Genomic DNA, 19,936 nt, shown 5'->3' with positions numbered 1-19,936 from the left:
TTGTCAAAGAGGACATGAAATTGTATAAAAGACCCTTGGGTCCTGATTCTTTCATCTCAGATCTGCTTGAGGCTTCATACAGGGGGAGCTTAGGCAAAAGGACTGAGATCCCAGTCTTAAACTGGAACATCCTGCAATGACTTTGGACTATAACCTATGAACTATTTCTGAAAGAACTCTTTGCAGCTACAAAGCTCACCATCCTGCTATGAATCTGAACCTCAATGAATTGAACTCATGTCTGTATGTATACTGATCTTTTTACCATTCTCGCTCTCTGGTTTGTTTTTAATAAATTTTAGTCTAGTTAATAAGAATCGGCTGTAGTGTGTATTTGGGTAAGATCTGGAATATTCATTAACCTGGGAGGTAATGTGTCTGATCCTTTGGGATTGGTAGAAGCTTTTCTTTTATATGATGAAATAAGATTTACAGAAATTTTCATCATATTTGACGTGGGTGCCTGGATGGAGGCCTAAGGCTGGATCACTTTAAGGGAACTGTGTTGTTTGGACTTCTGAGTAACCAGTGAGGTAATAAAGAAGCTGTTTTAGGCTGGCTTGGTAAATCTAAGTATTGGACTATCCACCAGCTTTTTGGGGTTTGGCTGCCCCATTCTTTGTAGTTCACCCTAATGGAGTGACCACAGCTGGCCCCCACTGGGACCCTGGTCACAGCCCATTAACAATCCCCTGAGCCAGGTGGTCCCCCTAGAGCTGCACTCTGCGCACCCCTCATGGACAGCTGGCTGCCTATGCTGCTCCCTGTGGTACCCCTTGAAGACTCTTTATAGTAACAAATGCCAGAGGGTCGTCTCAGTTTAAGGCTTGGGGAGCTCCAATACAGTACTCACAGCTGCTGGAGGTCTTGCAGGTTACTGAATAAAGATGGTGGAAGTTCCTCCAGTCTATTGTTAGACAGGTCACTGTGTAAACAGAAGCAAGATTTCAGACAGCTGGTTGTTGAGGTTCGGGGGGGGGGGGAAGGGCACTATATGCACACATCATAAAACTGTTACAACTGGGTAGCAAATGATAGTCCCAAGAATGGCTCAGAGCTGGAGTAACTAGAACGTTGCAGGTCTGTGCATGTTAAGGTGCTTGCAGAGTTCTTTGTAAGTGGGCAGGATTGGGGGCAGGTGAAGCATAGCAGAAGGCATGCAGATTAGGGCAGAGGTGCTTGGCAGAGCTAAGGGGGGACCCCAGGACTGGAATAGCAGGCAGTGCTGCTGGTTAGGCTTGTGGTGCATTAGAACATAACATAAGAACGGCCATCCTGGGTCAGACCAATGGTCCATCTAGCCCAGTATCCTGTCTTCCAACAGGGCCCAGTGCCAGATTCTTCAGAGGGAATGAACAGAAGAGGGAAATTAGCAAGTGATCCATCCTCTGTCATACAGTCCCCTCTTTTGGCAGAGACTTAATGACACCCAGAGCATGGGACTGCATCACTGATAATTATGGCTAATAGCCATCGATGGACCTATCCTCCATGAATTTATCGAATTCTTTTTTTTCACCCAGTTATACTTTGGGCCTTCACAACATTCCCTGGCAACAAGTTCCACAGGCTGACTGTGTGTTGTGTGAAGAAATACTTCCTTATGTTTGTTAGAAACCTGTTGCCTATTAATTTAATTGGGTGATCCTGGTGCTTGTGTTATGTGAAGGGGTAAATAACACTTCCTTAGTCACTTTCTCCACACCAATCATGATTTTATAGCCCTCTGTTGTCTCCCCCCCTTAGTTGTCTTTTTCTAAGTTGAAAAGTCCCAGTCTTTTTAATCTCTCCTCATACGGAAGCCGTTCCATACCCCTCATCATTTTTGTTGCCCTTCACTGTATTTTTTCCAAAGTCTTTCCAATATATTTTTTGAGATGGGGTGAGAGATCCCTTTGGAATTCTTCCTAGATTTAACTATCTTGAGTAATTTTGTATCGTCTGCAAATTTTGCACCTCATTTTCCAGATCACTTGTGAACATGCTGATATTGCCCAGCCTGTGTGGGAGTGCAGGACAGGAACAGGAAAGGGTGCAGAGCTGGGAGAAGGGGAAGCTTGGACCCACCTACCAGCACTATATCCAGCAACATCAGCGTTCCACTTTCATAAACATCAAATAGATGTAGAGGTTATTAAAAGCTACCTGTAGGTGGAGCAGCCAAGCACATCAAGTGTCAGGAAACTATTCACCAAGGGAAGAAGAATAGATCCCCCCACAGGATCATGAGCAAATGATCACAGTCAAGACAGTGACACAATCACAACAACCACTGACATGCCGTTGATCACGAGGGGTGGGAGAGGGGCACTGCAGCTGGGCAAATCAACAGTGAGACTTACAGCTCCACCAGTCTGTTCAGTTTGGAAAATGCCCCTTCCTGGATCCATTTGATCTTGTTTCTGCGCAGAATCCTGATGGAGGAGAGAGAAGCTCTAGTGAAAAGCAGCCTTTCATTTCCCAGTTACTTCCGGGGACTCTGATGACCTTAGAACTGAGCATGGCACGAAGGAGATCTTAACGTTGGAATTCTGAGAGGCTTGTTTGAGGCCACGCACCCAGGCCTGCTCTATTCCTTACATAGCACGTGTTTACTGCTAAACTTGTGACAGTCCCACTGATACACTCACATGGCCCCAAACTCCACATCCAAACACTTATATTTGGGGAAGAGCAGCTCCAGGGTGAACTGTGGGGTTCAGGGACAGCTCACAACTAAACACAGAATCAGATGAGTCCATAAGAATCTGTCAGAACCTCCAGCCTGAGCTGGGGAGACTCTGTCAGAGACCATTTGGGTAGCCAGAGAGAGAGAGAGATGCAATGAATGTAAACCAAACAGAGCTGACAGTGCAACCCAACACTGCACAAAGCTCAGCTGGCTCCAAGACAAATTCAGAACTCAGGAGGGTTCGTTGTCTGCGATTTGGGCACCTTTGGTATGACCATCTGTATCCAGTATTGAATGAACCATGGTTTTTCCAGTGCAGCCACACGTTGTGTCACTTAATGAGGTGGCAGTTTGGAGGGAGTTTCAGTGCAATCTCTGGATTTGACCCCTAGGCCCTCAGTGAAAAATCAAGGGAGGGATATAACTGAACAACATGCTCAGACAACTTCCTGAAGCCCTGAACATTCGTTCATGGCTCTGGCGAGGAAGTGGAACTGCTGCCCCTGCCACATGGAGGATATTTCCAGACCCCTCAAACCTATACATCAGCTACTCCTTTTACTAGCTGAACTATGGTGCTCAGCTCCCCAGGTTGGGAGTTGTGGTACAGGAGGTCCTGCCCTGGATGTAGTTTGCTCATGACCATTGTGTGTGTGTGTGTGTGTGTGTGTGTGTGTTTATTGTCTATGGAAGATATTCTCCAGCCAGGCTGTGGCTGCCCTAATTGTGGGGGAGCGAATGGGAATGCTGCACTGAGAGAGGCTCAAGTCCTTGCCAAATATTTAATATAGGAATATCCACCCCAAATGCTTAGTTGTCAGATCCTCACTATCACCAGACCTCAGCTAGGCTGGGATAGGCGCAGAGAGAAGACAGAGTGAGGGAAGGAGCGCTGGGCTGGGGAGGCTCTTCCCGCTGTCTCACACTACCCCACATATTAGCCTCTTCCTGTCTGTTTCATCTCCTCATAAAGCTGTCACTTGTGCTGGTGTCAATGGCAGGGCGTGTTTATGCTCCCATCTTGCCCCGGCTTATGTTTCCATGACGCTGACATAACTGTTCTTAGAAACACATTCCTGATCAAAGCCAAAAGTGCTTGGCTGCTTGGCTTGAAGGAAGCATTGCATTGTGGGGAGGGAGCCACTCACTCTCCTCCCATCTTTGGCAGCATGGGGCAGGGAGAGTTCTTGCTAAGGGAACACAGGGCTCAGCCTCTTGGGATAAAATGTCTTGTGGCCTCCTCTGTGACCCATACAGGCTGGTTCAAGGAGCTGTACCCAGCTTTCTGTGGCTGAAAATAGGTCCTTCCAAAGCATTCATTCCTTTGAGAAGGTACCAAGGGGGGAGCTGAGGGTGGATCATTGACAACGTCCCCTGGAAATCACTGCAAAATACAAACGCATCTTCAGTCTGCAATCCAGCCCCCGTGCGACACACGCACGAGTCTCTGTCTCAGTCCCTTTGTTAATGGCTGCTCACTTCTTACTTTCCCTGGGAGTAATAAGTGTTGGCAGTCCCTACAAATGGGTTATAGAGGGCAGGGAAGTATGAAGCGCCCTGCTCCAAAGCTGCATGCCAAAGACGGGCCGGGGCCCAGCAAGGAAAGTGAAAGGCTGTAAGGCTGCTACTTCAGTGGAGACTGTACTGCTCCCTGCTTTGGGACTCCCACAATGCCCACACGCTACAAAGCCATCAGGCTCACTTCGGGTACGTCTACACTGCAAGCAAACACCCCCGCTGGCCTGTTTCAGGGGCTGGCAAGGCTGGGCTAAGGGACTGTTTAATTTCAGTGTAGATGTTTAGGCTCTTCTTGGACCCTCCCACGTCACAGTGTCCTAGAGACCATGCGCTAACCGAATAGCTACACTGAAATTAAACAGTCCCTTAGCCCGAGCCACGTGAGCCCAAGTCAGCTGGCATGGGCCAGCCACGGGTGTCTAGTTGCTGTGTAGACATTTCCTCAGTTGCAGGGAGCTGAACCCCAGCTCTAGAGGGGGCAGGAGCATACAGGGGCATAGTCTGGGCACCATACACAGAGAGAGCAGGAACTCCTGGGTATTGAGTTCTGGACTGTGCTGCCGATACTCCATCAGCGGCAGGCTTGTTCCCAGGGGGTCTGGGAAAGCTCAGAATTACAAGGTTTCATAGACTCATAGAAATGTAGGGCTGGCGGGACCTCGAGAGCTCATCTAGTCCAGTCCCCTGGGCTGAGGCATTTGGAAACACCTGGGATCACTCGAGGATGAAATGCCTCAATTGGAATCAGCGTAGCAGCCGTGTTAGTCTGTATCCGTAAAAAGAACAGGAGTACTTGTGGCACCTTAGAGACTAACAAATTTATTAGAGCATAAGCTTTCGTGAGCTACAGCTCACTTCATCGGATGCATTCAGTGGAAAATATAGTGGGGAGATTTTATATATACAGAGAACATGAAACAATGGGTGTTACCATACACACTGTAATGAGAGTGATCAGGAAAGGTGAGCTATTTCCAGCAGGAGAGCCGGGGGGTTGGTGGGTGAACCTTTTGTAGTGATAATCAAGGTGGGCCATTTCCTGCAGTTTACAAGGACAGTAGGAGGGGAAATAAACAAGGGGAAATAGTTTTACTTTGTGTAAAACCATCCACTCCCAGTCTTTATTCAAGCCTAAGTTAATTGTATCTAGTTTGCAAATTAATTCCAATTCAGCAGTCTCTCGTTGGAGTCTGTTTTTGAAGTTTTTTTGTTGAAGAATTGCCACTTTTAGGTCTGTAATCGAGTGACCAAAGAGATTGAAGTGTTCTCCGACTGGTTTTTGAATGTTATAATTCTTGACGTCTGATTTGTGTCCATTTATTCTTTTACGTAGAGACTGTCCAGTCTGGCCAATGTACATGGCAGAGGGGCATTGCTGGCACATGATGGCATATATCACATTGGTAGATGCGCAGGTGAATGAGCCTCCGATAGTGTGGCTGATGTGATTAGGCCCTATGAAATACTCACCAGCAACCACACACCACACAACAAAAACACTAACCCAGGAACCTATCCTTGCAACAAAGCCCATTGCCAATTGTGTCCACATATCTATTCAGGGGACACCATCATAGGGCCTAATCACATCAGCCACACTATCAGAGGCTCTATGATTAATTATTTAAGCCTTCCAAATCCCTTCCGGGTGAGTGAGTAACTGGGTGCGTCAAGCTTACTTGGGGATTATACCATTGTTAACACAGCATCATAACTATGCTTGGGGAATGGGGAAATCTTCCTATGGATACAGGATGGGATCCTGCCAAAGCCACTATCAGCTACTGTTCGGATAAACCTTGGATTTACTCACCTACTCCAATCTAACAGCTTTGGGAAAGGATCCAGTGCCCTGGATAATAATCACCCCTCACTTTGGGAGGACAGGCTTGACTGCACATTCCATTCCTTCCTTTCATGCCACTGTCCCATGGACAATTTGTAGCTTGTGTATATGAATAACATATACATGGCATGTAAGTTTATTATCCTTATCTTGCAGGGCTCCAGAGGCTGAGCCTTCTGGGAAATATATCAACATCATGTTTAGGAAAACTAGACTCTAGGACAGGGCTGCATCGTCTCTGGGAGAATTCTTTGGCTGTGTGAGCTCCTGGAAAGCACTAGTGCTATAACGTGATATTGTAAACGAACACTGCAGGCCAGATATTAAATTGACCAAAAATAGGCTTTAGGAATGAAGGGCAAAAAAAAGAACTCGCAGGTGTTTAACAGGCTGAGAACCTGCTAGGCAGGCTAACAGATGAATGTAAAAGGGATGTTAGTGCTAGTGAAAGTTTTTGGGTGGAGAGCAAATCGCTTTACCCACACGGCAGCTACAGGGTGGGCAGCAGAAAGGTGAGCTGTCTCCACATATCACCCTCTGCCTTAGCCCTGCATCCAGGGGTACTAGCTCACTCTCCATGGTCTGTGATGTGGACAGGTGTTAGCCAGGCACTGGACTGACACTCACCAGCTCATGTCTTGTTGGTCACCGGATGGCCATCAATGGCTTTTGCTCATTACTAACCTGAGCAGATGTCAAAGCAGCGAACTAGAGGTGAAATCTCTGGACCCCATTATCAAGTATAAATGCAGATGTATAACCGATATTTAAAATACCACGAAATTGTCTCTATTGTTGCTGTTTATAAACACAGCTTGTGTGCCATAAAATAGATTCAAGATGCAAGCGCTGCAGTAGGGACAAAGCAGCCTAGCTCTGTTGAAGTCATTGGAACTGCACTGATTTATACCAGCTGAGAACCTGGCCCAGGATCGCTGGTGTTACACCCAATTCATAGCGTCCCTTCCAGCGACTGTACATGCATGACCCAGCTGAGAGATGGGGTCCCTGGCGATTTCACCCATGCAGGTGAGGGTTGAAGGTGTGACTCCATAGCTATGCCAGACCCCACTCCCCCCCGGCCCCCCCCCCCCGACCTTAGTGTTCGGCCGGTGGAGGGCTGGTACTCACAGCACAGTGAAGGTGCTGCATTCCTGGAACACTGAGCTTCTCAGAGTATGGATCTGGTTTCCTTCCAGCTCCCTAGAGAAAGAGCAGTAGTTGAGATTTCTTGGATAGCAATCCTTCACCTTATTGATTCCCCTCCAACCTAGATGTCCTCGGCCAGACAAATTGTCGTTTCCCCCTGGACAGAAGGGAGCTTATCCCGATGCCACCCATGAGAGCAGAGCTCCTGACCCCAGTTGCCTGGCAGGGGTGTGAGAACTGACCCCAAAGATCGTAGCCTCTGGTCCTGCTTTCTGCGTCACTGTCAAAAATTCCACTATCCCCTCGTCTCCCAGGCTCACGACCTCCCTAGCCTTATTGTTTCCCTTCTCTGATCCAGGATCTCACTCTGGCCTTTCCTTGCTTCCTATCTAATATCCACCCTTTCCCCTCCCTGCCTTCTGTTAAAACACCTTTGCTTGTCTCCAGCAGCCTTCTCCTCTCTGCCCTCCTTGCCCCTGCCCCCTTTCAAGTCCAGCCAAATCACCTCAAGCTAACCTCTGCTCTGATCTGGTCTACCCCGCTGCCCTGCAGAATACCAAGAGAGACACAGCTGCTTCTCCTCTCCCCTAGCCTGCACGGGCAAAACCCCCACCCAGCCTGCTCACGAGAATGCCATTGGCGGGGGTGGGCTGAGGTGCCTGTGCATTACTCTGGCTAACCCAATGCCACAGCCTTTGCCAGACCTCCACACCAGGGCAGGTACTCACAGCCAGCTGAGCTTTGGCATCTCTGCACAAATGGAAGTGTTGGGCATGCTACTCAAGGAATTGTTCAGCATGTACCTGGTTGGGAAGCAATAAGGAAACCTATATTAACGCCTAGTACATGTGCCTAGTACACAGACAGTCACTAATGCCTCTGAGCCTGAAATGCAGTTACTCCCCTAAGCAGAATACAGTACGTGCAACATGTCACTAGGCCTGTCCTCGCAGTCTGTCTGTCATAGACAGCGCTCCAATGGCTCCCGCGGTAGGAGGGAGTCACATCCACTGTGTCCAAAGATGACAGATCATTGAGCCCATCCATTGCACAGATATTAGTGGTTGCTCTTAGTTTCACTCATTTTCTTTAGGGTACTGACACAGATAACCACAATTTATAGATAAGACTATCTTCAGCCAAAGCTGAACTGCAAACCTGGCAAAGTAGGGTGCGGGGTTCCTGTGGAAATGATGGCATATGATCGTGTAGTGGCAGACCGTATCCTAATGCAGGCATACAGGAGGGCCAAAATCAGGTTGCACAGGCAACCCACAGCAATCGCAGGGAAAGGCCTGCTCAGTCTGGGTAGCCCTGGCTGGAGCATGCTTGCTGCAGACAGCAGTTTCAGAGAATGTAGCTCCCTAACCCTAGCAAGGCTCTGCCAAGCTGGTGGGAACTTAGATTTTTCCAAAGGTTTACAACGTGGCCAAACGTAGGTAGTTTTCCCCAAGAACAACGAAAGACACATCCCTGCCAAGTCCCTGCTCCAGGGCATGGAGGTGCTCGAGCATCTCAACAAAATGGCTGTAGAATTTTTTTTAACAGGAGCAAAACAAAGCATTCCCCCCTAATCTTGTTCCGATTGAACCATTTTTGCTGAAATATCCCAAAACCATTCAGCCTGAGGCACATGCCTGGAACGGAAAATGTCAGACAAACAATTAAAGTTTGGCAAAATTGTAAGAAAATGAAAACAGGGCCATAGACTGTGAAGTGTTGGGCAACATAATTTATAGGTGGCAGTAGCAGCTCTGCCTATAATTAAGTGCCAGACACTGAGATCTTTATTCAGGCAAAACTCCCACTGGAGATTTGCCCGCATTAGGACAGAATAATAGCTGTAAGATTTGGCCTTAAATACAGTGCAGCAAGGGAAAGGAATGGTATAGATCAGGGGTGGTCAGCCTGAGAAGGAGCCAGAATTTACCCATGTACATTGCCAAAGAGCCACAGTTATACGTCAGCAGCGCCCCCATCAGCTCCCTACCCCCCGCTCCCAGTGCCTCCCACCCGCCAGCATCCCTGCTGATCAATGCTTCCCCATCCCTCCCTGAACCTCCCGATCAGCTGTTTTGTCGTGTGCAGGAGGCTCTGGGGGAGGGGCGAGGGCATGGCAGGCTCAGGAGAAGGGGTGGGAAGGGGTGGAGTGGGGGCAGGGTCTGTGGCAGTGTCAGGGGTTGAGCAGTGAGCGCGCGCCCCCCCCCCCCCCCCCCGGCACATTGGAAAGTTGGCACCTGTAGCTCCAGCCCCAGAGTCGGTGCCTATACAAGGAGCTGTATATTAACTTCTGAAGAGCCGCATGTGGCTCCGAAGCCACAGGTTGGCCACCCAGGTGTAGATCAGTGTTTCTCAACCGGTGGGTCACAAGCATTGTGGGGAGGGAGTCACTCACAAATGACAATTCGGGGGAGGAAGGGAAGTCCAAAGCATTAAAACTTTTATTATTATCTCAAGCAAAGAAAATCCTGCTTTCCCGATCCCCACACTCCCTTTTCCTTCAGAGTAACACATTCTGTCAACCTCTTGAAACATACACATCAATTGTATAGCCTTAGCATTATCGTTATACATTTTTTTCACTCTTATTTTTATAGTAAATGTAATGAGGTCATGAAAAATGTTCACTTTAAGTAAGGGATCACCAGCCTGAAATGGTTGAGAAACACTGGCCTAGGGGATGGGAATGAGATATGCAGCATCAAGGACATTATGGAAGTGGGACCCCCAGAGACCCCAGAGGACTGGCTCCAGACTTACAGGAAGTACAGAGATTTCAACCCCACAAAAGTCGCTGGGAGGATCTTGGCAATTCTGTTGTTATCCAGCATTCTGGAAGGAGAAGAGGGAAAGGTGGTGCCCCAGAAGAACAGTCTTGAGATGGAGAGGCAACTCCATAGGAACAAAGTTGGGGCTCTACGAGGTTAGGAAGGAGAGACCATCTCACAGGCTTACATTTAGCTCTAAATTGTCCCTGAAGGAGATGGTTTCTTCCCTTTCTCCCTGACAGCAGAAATCCAAGTAACATCAGCTTCCTCCTCTCCTTCACTGCCTGGTCCCTCCCCTGGCCATCTTCATCCCCTGCCCAAGCCAGAGGAGATGAGTACATAGACCACCCCTTTGAATTTCTACCCAGAGCATTCTGGCTGATGTGCTTGCTCCGAGTTCAGAGTCTGGCTTCTTTCACATTCAGGGGGCTGCTGGATTTTTTTCTTTTGCTACAAAAATAAATGATAAATTAAAAGTCCATTTGGGGAATTTGAGAGTTAAGGGCAAATCCGGCTCCCCCAAAGATTTGGGGGCTGATTGGACCACCCTGAATGAGCTGCTCCTCAGGTTTTGTCTAGGCTATTTAAGGGAGAGGTTGGTTAATCATGTGGCAAATTATGAGGATGGGACTCTGAAGGGCTGGGAGCCTGGGAAGTTCTCTCTCCAGGCTGAGCTAAGCTCAGTAAGGCAGCCATCCTGCAAAGCAGACATTATTGTTCCACTTCGCTAGTGACCCCCTGTATGGGGTCCATATGCAGCACCACAGACCTGAGGAAGAACTGCCTGGGTCCCCATACAGGGGTTACCAGTGAAGAGGAACAATAATGTCTGCTTTGCAAGATGGCTGCCTTACTGAGCTTAGCTCAGCCTGGAGAGAGAACTTCCCAGCCCTTCAGAGTCCTATCCTCACAATTTGTCACATGATCAACCAACCTCTCCCTTAAATAGCCTAGCCAAAACCTGAGGAGCAGCTCACTCAGGGTGGTCCAGGGTGCCAATCTGCCACCAAATCTTTGTGGGGAGCCACACTGGTATATGCACATGCACACACCCTGTCCTGTCTGATCAGACCAGTATTTGGTCCACCTAGGCCAGTATCCTGTCTCCAGTAGCAGCCAGCAATGGATGCTTCAGAAGGTGCAAGAAACCCCATTGTGGGCAATTACGGATTGACCTGCCCAGAGAGAATGTTTCTTCCTAACCCCATAGGTTACCAGTTGTCTTATGCCCTATTGCAGGAGGGTTTATATCTCTGATATGCTTAATCCTGTCTACTATCACCGTGATGTTCTCCTTATCCATATAGAGGTCTAATCCATGTGGGAATCTTTCTAAACTCTTGGCCTCAACGAAATCTTGTGGTGTGGGGAGAGACAATTGCCCAGCCTAATGAATCCCACTGTGCAAGTATTATCCCTGATATTCAGGCAAACCTGGCCTTAAACTCAATTCCATCCCCTTACTCCTCATTGGACCCCGGTGGGCCACCCAGTGGAAAGAGGCACTTACAGCCATTCAAGATGACGCAGATCCTGGAAGACTCTTGGCTTCAGCTCAGTGATGTTATTGTGACTCAGGAACCTGGAATTGTTAAAGAGAAGAAAAGAAAAGTGACCTTGGGTTGATGCTGTTGGTTAAACTGGTTTTTATTCATCATCCATTTCCCCCCAGCAGCTCCCCTAAGCCTTATTTTAGGGATGTGAATGGGGATATCCTCAAGTCATCTGCATTTTGCAGGGGCAAGCCTGATTTGGAATGAATGATGGGGGGAGGGGAACGTGAGGGAGAAACATTTGTAAGAGCCAGAAGTCCTCCCTCCCCCATAACATGGTGCTGTAATTTCAAACATCGTTCTTGCTGGGGATGGCAGGTATATTTTGTTCAGCCACATGTCTCCAGAGGTGCTGCTAGACCACGTGCGTTCAGACTGCATTAATCACAGAATCATAGACTATCAGGGTTGGAAGGGACCTCAGGGGGTCATCTAGTCCACGCCCCCTGCTCAAAGCAGGACCAATCCCCAATATTTACCCCAGATCCCAAACAGCCCCCTCAATGACTGAACTCACAACCCGCGGTTTAGCAGGCCAGTGCTCAAACCACTGAGCTATCCCTCCCTCCCATTCATTCTGTGCTAAGAGTGCTGAAACACAGAGACTGTCAATAACCCCCTCGCCCCTGTGACCCACAACATGAAAACCTTTTACTCACAGCATTTTAAGCTTGGAAAGTCCAGCAAAAGCATGGGGCAGTATTGCCTGGATTTCGTTGTGTTGTAAGAGGCTGTTTACAAACAGAACAGAAATATCTCAGGGTTAATAGGGTTTCCACAGTGCTCCCAGGCCCTCCTGGTCCCCAGGAATGAATCAAACCTGTATCACTTCTGCACAGAAGTACAGAGTGCTAGCAGCTCTTCCCCTCCCTCCCCCCAGATTGATCAGGACTAAGAAATGAAACCGTCTATTGCACAGCAATGTACAGCACTCCCATCCCCAGTAGCCCAGGGAGTGAGAAACCAGCACCGGGAATGAACCACAGTGAAGGGGAAGATGTTTTTATGGACAAAAGTACAGGACTGGGAGTCAGGAGTTGAGGGTTTGAGTCCTGGCCCTGCTAACAGACTTTCTGTGCAACTTTGGGAAAGTCACTTCCGCATTCTCTGCCTCAGTTTCCCCATCCGAGGGGCATGAAGATGAAAGAACAAATGCTTGGAAATCATTAATGGCAGCTCTGAGATCCTGGTGCACTAGAGACAAGCATGCTACTATTATTATTATTACAAGCAAGGGCGCTAGGCCAGGCTCCAACCTGAAAGAACAAAATCTGTTCTCTTGCGTTCCGAGTGATCTCAGATCATAAACACGCCGATGTGTCAGGCTGGAAAGATCTTGTTTACCCAAGTGAAATGACTTGTAGAAAAGGTGCTGGAGTCTTCCAGAACAGAAAGCTGTTTGCTGTTCTCCCCTCTGTCATTAAATAGTCATGCTGGACTCTGAACCTCCCAGACCCCACGTTATGCGAGCAAAAGGTCACTTTGATTCCTCACCACCCACTTAGCACATTATAATGGAAGCAGTGCAGTATGGGTCCATGATATTTATGACAGATACCCACTGACTTCCATGGGCCATATGTGAAGTAACACAAGCACTGACAGTCAGCCAACCCACGGCCCAGTGATAACTAACTAAGGAACAATTGTAAACAAGGGGTTACCCAACCCTCCCGCTTTCTCTGCTCCTTTGACTCTGAAGCCGAACGCTCAAGAGATGTGATGGTGGATTATTAAAATGAGAAAAGCCGCAGCCTCTGAGGACACAGGGCCCTGCCAGACTGAAGAAGTCAAGGTCATCATCTCTTGCCTAGCCAAAGCTGGCCCTGCATAATATGGGTGTAGTCTTTTAAATGTGGTGCTGCTACTCTTCCCTCACCACCCCCTGTGCCCTTGTCATTGAGCCGGCTGCTCTGAGGGGTTGGTACTTACAGCTTCTCCAGACTTCTGCGTATGATACACTGGCTCAGTTTGCTACGATAACAGGCACAAACATTTCTCTGCATTGTCACCTTTGGAACTAGCGTCCTCTGCAGCCTTACCACTAGGTGGCACTACCCCCTTGATGACTGATGCGAGGCAGCACAGTCAGGCTAAAAATAGGAATCACCAGGGTGAATTTCCCACTGGCTCCAATTTTGCAGAGAAAGGGGCACATTTACCCCATGGTGGCCCCTGTTACTCACAGCTTCGTCACGTTGGAGGAAACCCAGGGGACGGTGCGCAAGTTCTGGCCGGTGCAGTCTATCGTCCTTCCCCAACACTGGCATTCCTTTGGGAACCGGTCAAGCACTGGGGACAAGCACAAAGGAAACAGTGAGACTGGAGACAGACAGGATCTCAGTGTATGGCTGGGCAGGTGAGCAGATAAAAGGACACACTGGTGCACAGAGAAGGGTCAGGGCTGGCTGGATATGTCGGGGTCAAAGGGGCAGGCAGGGGACGGCAGACACACTCCTAAAGAGCAATGCGGTAGCAGTGGAAGAATGGAGGAGGTGATGAGAGGAGAGGCAGGGTGTGTGAAGGGAGAGGAGAGCAGAAGGGGAGAGATGCTTTCTTGAACTTCTCAGGCCTGGGCTGGGAATCTCGCAGGGCCAGCCTTGGTCAGGGTATTTCAGCACATCCAGGCCCGGACAGAACCAGGAAAACCAAAAATCTGATTCACCCTGGTGGGAGTGAGGGAGGGTGAGTCGAACTCCCCCAAACCTGAGCAAAGCTCGGTCTGAATTTTGGGTGGGGCTCCAGGATGAAATTTTACCAACTTCCCAGGATCCCACCTTTAGGGCTGGGTTCAAACCTTTGAGCAACTCTATCCCACTCCAGAGGGAGGGGCGTAAGAGAAAGGAGTGAAACAGAGGGCTGATGAGAGGGGAAAGGGGGCAGAAAGAGCACAAAAGGGGAGGAAGAGGGGGAGACAGGAGGGCTTGGTCAGTAGCATGGGGAGGCTGGGGAAGACACAGTAGAAGAGGAGGGAATACAAAGCCAGCCCCAGGAATGGAAGTACTCACCACAGACTGGGGTCTTCTCTTCCTCAGTGGCTCTGCTGCCCTTGGTCTGCTGCATGTCATCCAAAATCTGCAGCCACCCGCTATTATCCACTAGAAAAGAGAAGGCGGAAGTCATGGAGGTTTGTCCGCCCCCCTGCTCACAGCAGACTCACTCACTGCTCCTCCCCATGCCCAGCCTCCCCCAGACTCGCTCACCCCCACTCTGATTCCTGATCGTACCGCTAGCACGAGAGATGCTGGGCCTGGGCCTGAACCAAGCACCTGGATCAGAATAGCCCTGCATTCAGAGCGTGGGAATTCAGAATCGGAGCTGAAGCTGGTTCTTGCCGTTGGAGCCCATTTTTATAAGCCTTAGATCTGACTCCCCTGAAACATGGGGTGTTCAAAACCTGCCTCCAGCCCCATATTTGGTGACTTAAGCCCATCTCTAGTTTACGTTAGCTCCTGCTCCCTGCCCCTTTGACTCTCTACTGTGTCCTGACAGAATATTCCTCTTCTGCTTGGTCCTACACTCCTACATGTAAGGCTGGGGTGATCTCCGTCCAGCAACCCCTTACCTAGACATCTGTATCATTATTAGAAGGTCAGAGGAAATTTCATAGATTTCATAGACATTTAGGTCAGAAGGGACCATTATGATCACCTAGTCTGACCTCCTGCACAACGCAGGCCACAGAATTTCACCCACCCACTCCTGCGAAAAACCTCTCACCTATGTCTGAGCTATTGAAGTCCTCAAATCGTAGTTTGAAGACTTCAAGGAGCAGAGAATCCTCCAGCAAGTGACCCGTGCCCCATGCTACAGAGGAAGGTGAAAAACCTCCAGGGCCTCTTCCAATCTGCCCTGGAGGAAAATTCCTTCCCGACCCCAAATATGGCAATCAGCTAAACCCTGAGCATATGGGCAAGATTCAAAATTGTACTCTCCCAGTAAGAGGTTTATACCTTCAGTGATAGCTGCAAGGCAGCCACGTAACCATAAGTGACCCTTAAAGTCCGCCCCGTGTTCATGTTCCCAGAATCCCTTTGACAATCTTGCTGGTTCTGGATCTGGGGTTTCCAGGTCCACATGGTTTATTAACTACAGGGCATCTGCCTTTGGTCTGGCGGCAAGAAGAAATGGAAAGAGGGGGCAGGCTGTGAGGTTAGCTAATTACCGCAGTTCTCTTCATCGGCTCCGTTGTCGCAGTCCTTCTCTCCGTTGCAGTGCAGGAGCTGGGGTAAACAGACAGACAGGTTGCCACAGGGGAACTGTCCCAAAGGGCAGGCATAGCTGTCCAGCCTGGAATGAACCAGAAGAGACTCTGCCAAAGGAAAGCAAGACACAGTCAAAAAGCATCCTTGAACAGGCCAGTCCCGTCCCTGCCTACGGCTGGTTTAAGAACCACCTCTCACCCTTGGCTTACTAGTGCTGATCTTGCCAGGACACGGTAACCCATTACTGTATGGTACCCTGTTACTGCAGATTAACCCAGTCCCAGCTGGCATGACTAATCAGTGGGATTGTATCAAAACCAGTCCATCTGGACCATGCTCCTTGATTGTTCAGCTGTCTCCCAGCGCTCTGGCAGGGTCTGAGAGCTGCAAAGAGGAGACATGCCCTGACATTGTAACAGCATGAGGCGATGTCTCACCATAGCCAAGAGACACTTCCCCTCCTCCCTCTCAAATGAGAGAACACGAAACAGAAGCAGTTGCAAATTCTACGCCGCCATCCGACAATTCCATCTGGGACAGTGGAGGCATCTCAGAAAAACGCATGCAGAAAAATCATCATTATGAAAAAGAATCCAGCACAGGTCAGCAGTGACAGCAAGACGTGCCCATCAAACAGCTGTTCTGTGGCCGACGTGAAAGACATGCCACAAAATCACCAGGACGTTAATGCTAATAGGTTCTGCCACCGGATTATTGCTATTTACTGAGAACCACACAGCTTGCTGCTGTACGTTATGTAAGGGGAGAGTTGGTTCTTGTGGTACAAAGCCCACCGTGGCACTAAGTTCGATACAGCCACAGACACATGGTCTCTTCTTGTAACTTGGTTAATTTAGTTTTTAAATCCTCATTATCTGCTGGGTGAATGTCCCTTGAAATGCCTGACAGGAGAGGGGTGAGGTTCAGGAGGGATTTGGTTGGTCTTTGAGACTGAAGTCCCCTAGGGAGTTGGGTCTCATGGGGGTGGATAAGGCACATTGAGGGGGATGAAGAGGGGGCGCCGTGCTGTGCCTGCTCTGAGGAGAAATTGAGGCCATCGGTCTCCAGGGCTGTCAATCCAGCGTCTTTCCCCACCACAAGAAAACTACAAAGAAGGACACAAGACACGTCACTGACTTCTCGCCTGCATGTCCCAACTGTCCAAAGCGTCCTCCCTCTGGGTTTCGGGTGGCAGGACTGCTCCGCATTCTCACTGCACGTGGGCCATGCTGGATGGGGTATGTATGAGGTGATGGGGTGCCAGTGACAATCAAGAGAAGGGCCTTCAGGCAGGAGGTCGCTGTCACTTCTATTCTGTTTGGAGCTGAAACCCTCTTATGTTCCAAGGGGAATAAAATAAGTCCTGCTGGGTTAGACATCAGATCTTCATGGCTGGCCAGGTTACTTCCAGCCAACGTTGGGTCACTCCCTAATGAGACACAAAGGAACTGGAGATCTATTAGACTGTGAAATGGTGGCTGCTGCATTCTTTATGTCATTGAAAATCAGACTGGAGAATAGACTATAGGGGCCAAACCTGCACTGGCCAGGGGGCTGGACTAGATGGGACCTCGGCAGAGGAGCAGGAGGTGGCTTGACTCACACTGACTGCTCCTCTAATATGGCAGCAACCTCAGGAAGAAGCGGAGAGGGACCCCCTGGCGTGGGGAGTGGCAGCCCCTTCTCTGAGTGGTCCCAGGCAGCAGAGCAGAGGCAGCTTGGTGTACAAGCAGAACTGGGAACAGGAGGTCTTCCCATGGAGTTATATACACCAAGGAAAGCAGAAGAGACTCAGACACATTATTAACTACAGTATAACAAACCAACTCCATAGCCCTCTGGAAAAGCCACCCTCCCCTGAGGTGCAGTTCACTCCCTGTGATCATCAGCCTCAGTAACTTAAACCTCCACTTTGCTGAGCCCTTTCCATCAGGCAGCTCTGAAACGTCAATCAGAGCTTCAAAGCACCCCAGCCACTCAGCTTTGTTCATTAATATCCTACAATTAACTGTGTCAAAAGCACTCTCCAGATCAAGCAAAATGTTTCCATGCACTCGCCTTTGATCAGGGCCCGGGAAAGCTATCGCAGTCTATGTCTGTGACAGAACAGCGTGAACAGCCCGGGCTTGTCATTCAAGGTTTTCTGCTGCTGCTAACATTCCCACAGATTAGTGGCTGACGGTCTGTGTTTATCACTGAAGACGAATCTATTAGATAATTTCCCACTGAACGCATCCGATGAAGTGAGCTGTAGCTCACGAAAGCTTACGCTCAAATAAATTGGTTAGTCTCTAAGCCCTGGTCTACACTAGGACTTTAGGTCGAATTTAGCAGCGTTAAATTGATGTAAACCTGCACCCGTCCACACGATGAAGCCCTTTATTTCGACTTAAAGGGCTCTTAAAATCGATTTCCTTACTCCACCCCTGACAAGTGGATTAGCGCTTAAATCAGCCTTGCCGGGTCGAATTTGGGGTACTGTGGACACAATTCGACGGTATTGGCCTCCGGGAGCTATCCCAGAGTGCTCCATTGTGACCGCTCTGGACAGTACTCTCAACTCAGATGCACTGACCAGGTAGACAGGAAAAGAACCGCGAACTTTTGAATCTCATTTCCTGTTTGGCCAGCATGGCAAGCTGCAGGTGACCATGCAGAGCTCATCAGCAGAGGTGACCATGCAGAGCTCATCAGCAGAGGTGACCATGATGGAGTCCCAGAATCACAAAAGAGCTCCAGCATGGACTGAACGGGAGGTACGGGATCTGATCGCTGTATGGGGAGAGGAATCCGTGCTATCAGAACTCCGTTCCAGTTTTCGAAATGCCAAAACCTTTGTCAAAATCTCCCAGGGCATGAAGGGCAGAGGCCATAACAGGGACCCGAAGCAGTGCCGCGTGAAACTTAAGGAGCTGAGGAAAGCCTGCCAGAAAACCAGAGAGGCAAACGGCCGCTCCGGGTCAGAGCCCCAAACATGCTGCTTCTATGAGGAGCTGCATGCCATTTTAGGGGGTTCAGCCACCACTACCCCAGCCGTGTTGTTTGACTCCTTCAATGGAGATGGAGGCAACACGGAAGCAGGTTTTGGGGACGAAGAAGCTGATGATGATGATGAGGTTGTAGATAGCTCACAGCAAGCAAGCGGAGAAACCGGTTTTCCCGACAGCCAGGAACTGTCTCTCACCCTGGACCTGGAGCCAGTACCCCCCGAACCCACCCAAGGCTGCCTCCTGGACCCAGCAGGCAGAGAAGGGACCTCCGATGAGTGTACCTTTTAAAATACTATACATGGTTTAAAAGCAAGCATGTGAAAGGATTAATTTGCCCTGGCATTCGCGGCTCTCCTGGATGTACTCCCAAAGCCTTTGCAAAAGGTTTCTGCGGAGGGCAGACTTATTGCGTCCTCCATGGTAGGACACTTTACCACTCCAGGCCAGTAACACGTACTCGGGAATCATTGTACAACAAAGCATTGCAGTGTATGTTTGCTGGCGTTCAAACAACATCCGTTCTTTATCTCTCTGTGTTATCCTCAGGAGAGTGAGATATCATTCACGGTCACCTGGTTGAAATAGGGTGCTTTTCTTCAGGGGACACTCAGAGATGCCCGTTCCTGTTAGGCTGTTTGCCGGTGGCTGAACAGAAATGTTCCCCGCTGTTAGCCACGGGGAGGGGGGAGGGTTGAGGGGTTTGCCACTCGGTGGGGGAGGCAAAATGCGACCTTGTAATGAAAGCACATGTGCTATGTATGTAATGTTAACAGCAAGGTTTACCCTGAAAGAGTGTAGCCACTGTTTTATAAAGTGTGTCTTTTTAAATACCGCTGTCCCTTTTTTTTTTCTCCACCAGCTGCATGTGTTTCAATGATCACAGGATCTTCTCCTTCCCAGAGGCTAGTGAAGATTAGAAAGAAAAAAAAAACGCACTCGTGATGAAATGTTCTCTGAGCTCATGCTGTCCTCCCACACTGACAGAGCACACACGAATGCGTGGAGGCAAATAATGTCAGAGTGCAGGAAAGCACAAAATGACCGGGAGGAGAGGTGGCGGGCTGAAGAGAGTAAGTGGCGGGCTGAAGAGAGTAAGTGGCGGGCTGAAGACAGGGCTGAAGCTCAAATGTGGCGGCAGCATGATGAGAGGAGGCAGGATTCAATGCTGAGGCTGCTGACGGATCAAACCAGTATGCTCCAGTGTATGGTTGAGCTGCAGCAAAGGCAGCTGGAGCA

General features: G+C 49.3%; 1 protein-coding gene across 1 annotated transcript in view; it reads right to left on the bottom strand.

Annotated features, from left to right (window-relative positions):
• The window catches only part of LOC102947088 (relaxin receptor 1), a 57,432-nt gene that overhangs the window by 12,413 nt on the left and 25,083 nt on the right, over positions 1 to 19,936 (bottom strand). The window contains exons 3-12 of the mRNA XM_043521752.1: positions 15,671 to 15,817; positions 14,514 to 14,603; positions 13,692 to 13,797; positions 12,165 to 12,236; positions 11,463 to 11,534; positions 9,945 to 10,016; positions 7,913 to 7,987; positions 7,167 to 7,238; positions 2,343 to 2,414; positions 854 to 925 (exon numbers count right to left, since the gene is read on the bottom strand). Coding sequence (XP_043377687.1) covers positions 854 to 925; positions 2,343 to 2,414; positions 7,167 to 7,238; positions 7,913 to 7,987; positions 9,945 to 10,016; positions 11,463 to 11,534; positions 12,165 to 12,236; positions 13,692 to 13,797; positions 14,514 to 14,603; positions 15,671 to 15,817 — 850 coding nt within the window. The remainder of the gene's footprint in view (positions 1 to 853; positions 926 to 2,342; positions 2,415 to 7,166; positions 7,239 to 7,912; positions 7,988 to 9,944; positions 10,017 to 11,462; positions 11,535 to 12,164; positions 12,237 to 13,691; positions 13,798 to 14,513; positions 14,604 to 15,670; positions 15,818 to 19,936) is intronic.

The sequence above is a fragment of the Chelonia mydas genome, chromosome 9 (genome assembly GCF_015237465.2).
Source record: "Chelonia mydas isolate rCheMyd1 chromosome 9, rCheMyd1.pri.v2, whole genome shotgun sequence".
NCBI lineage: Eukaryota > Metazoa > Chordata > Testudines > Cheloniidae > Chelonia > Chelonia mydas.
This window is presented reverse-complemented; position numbering and strand designations above follow the sequence as displayed.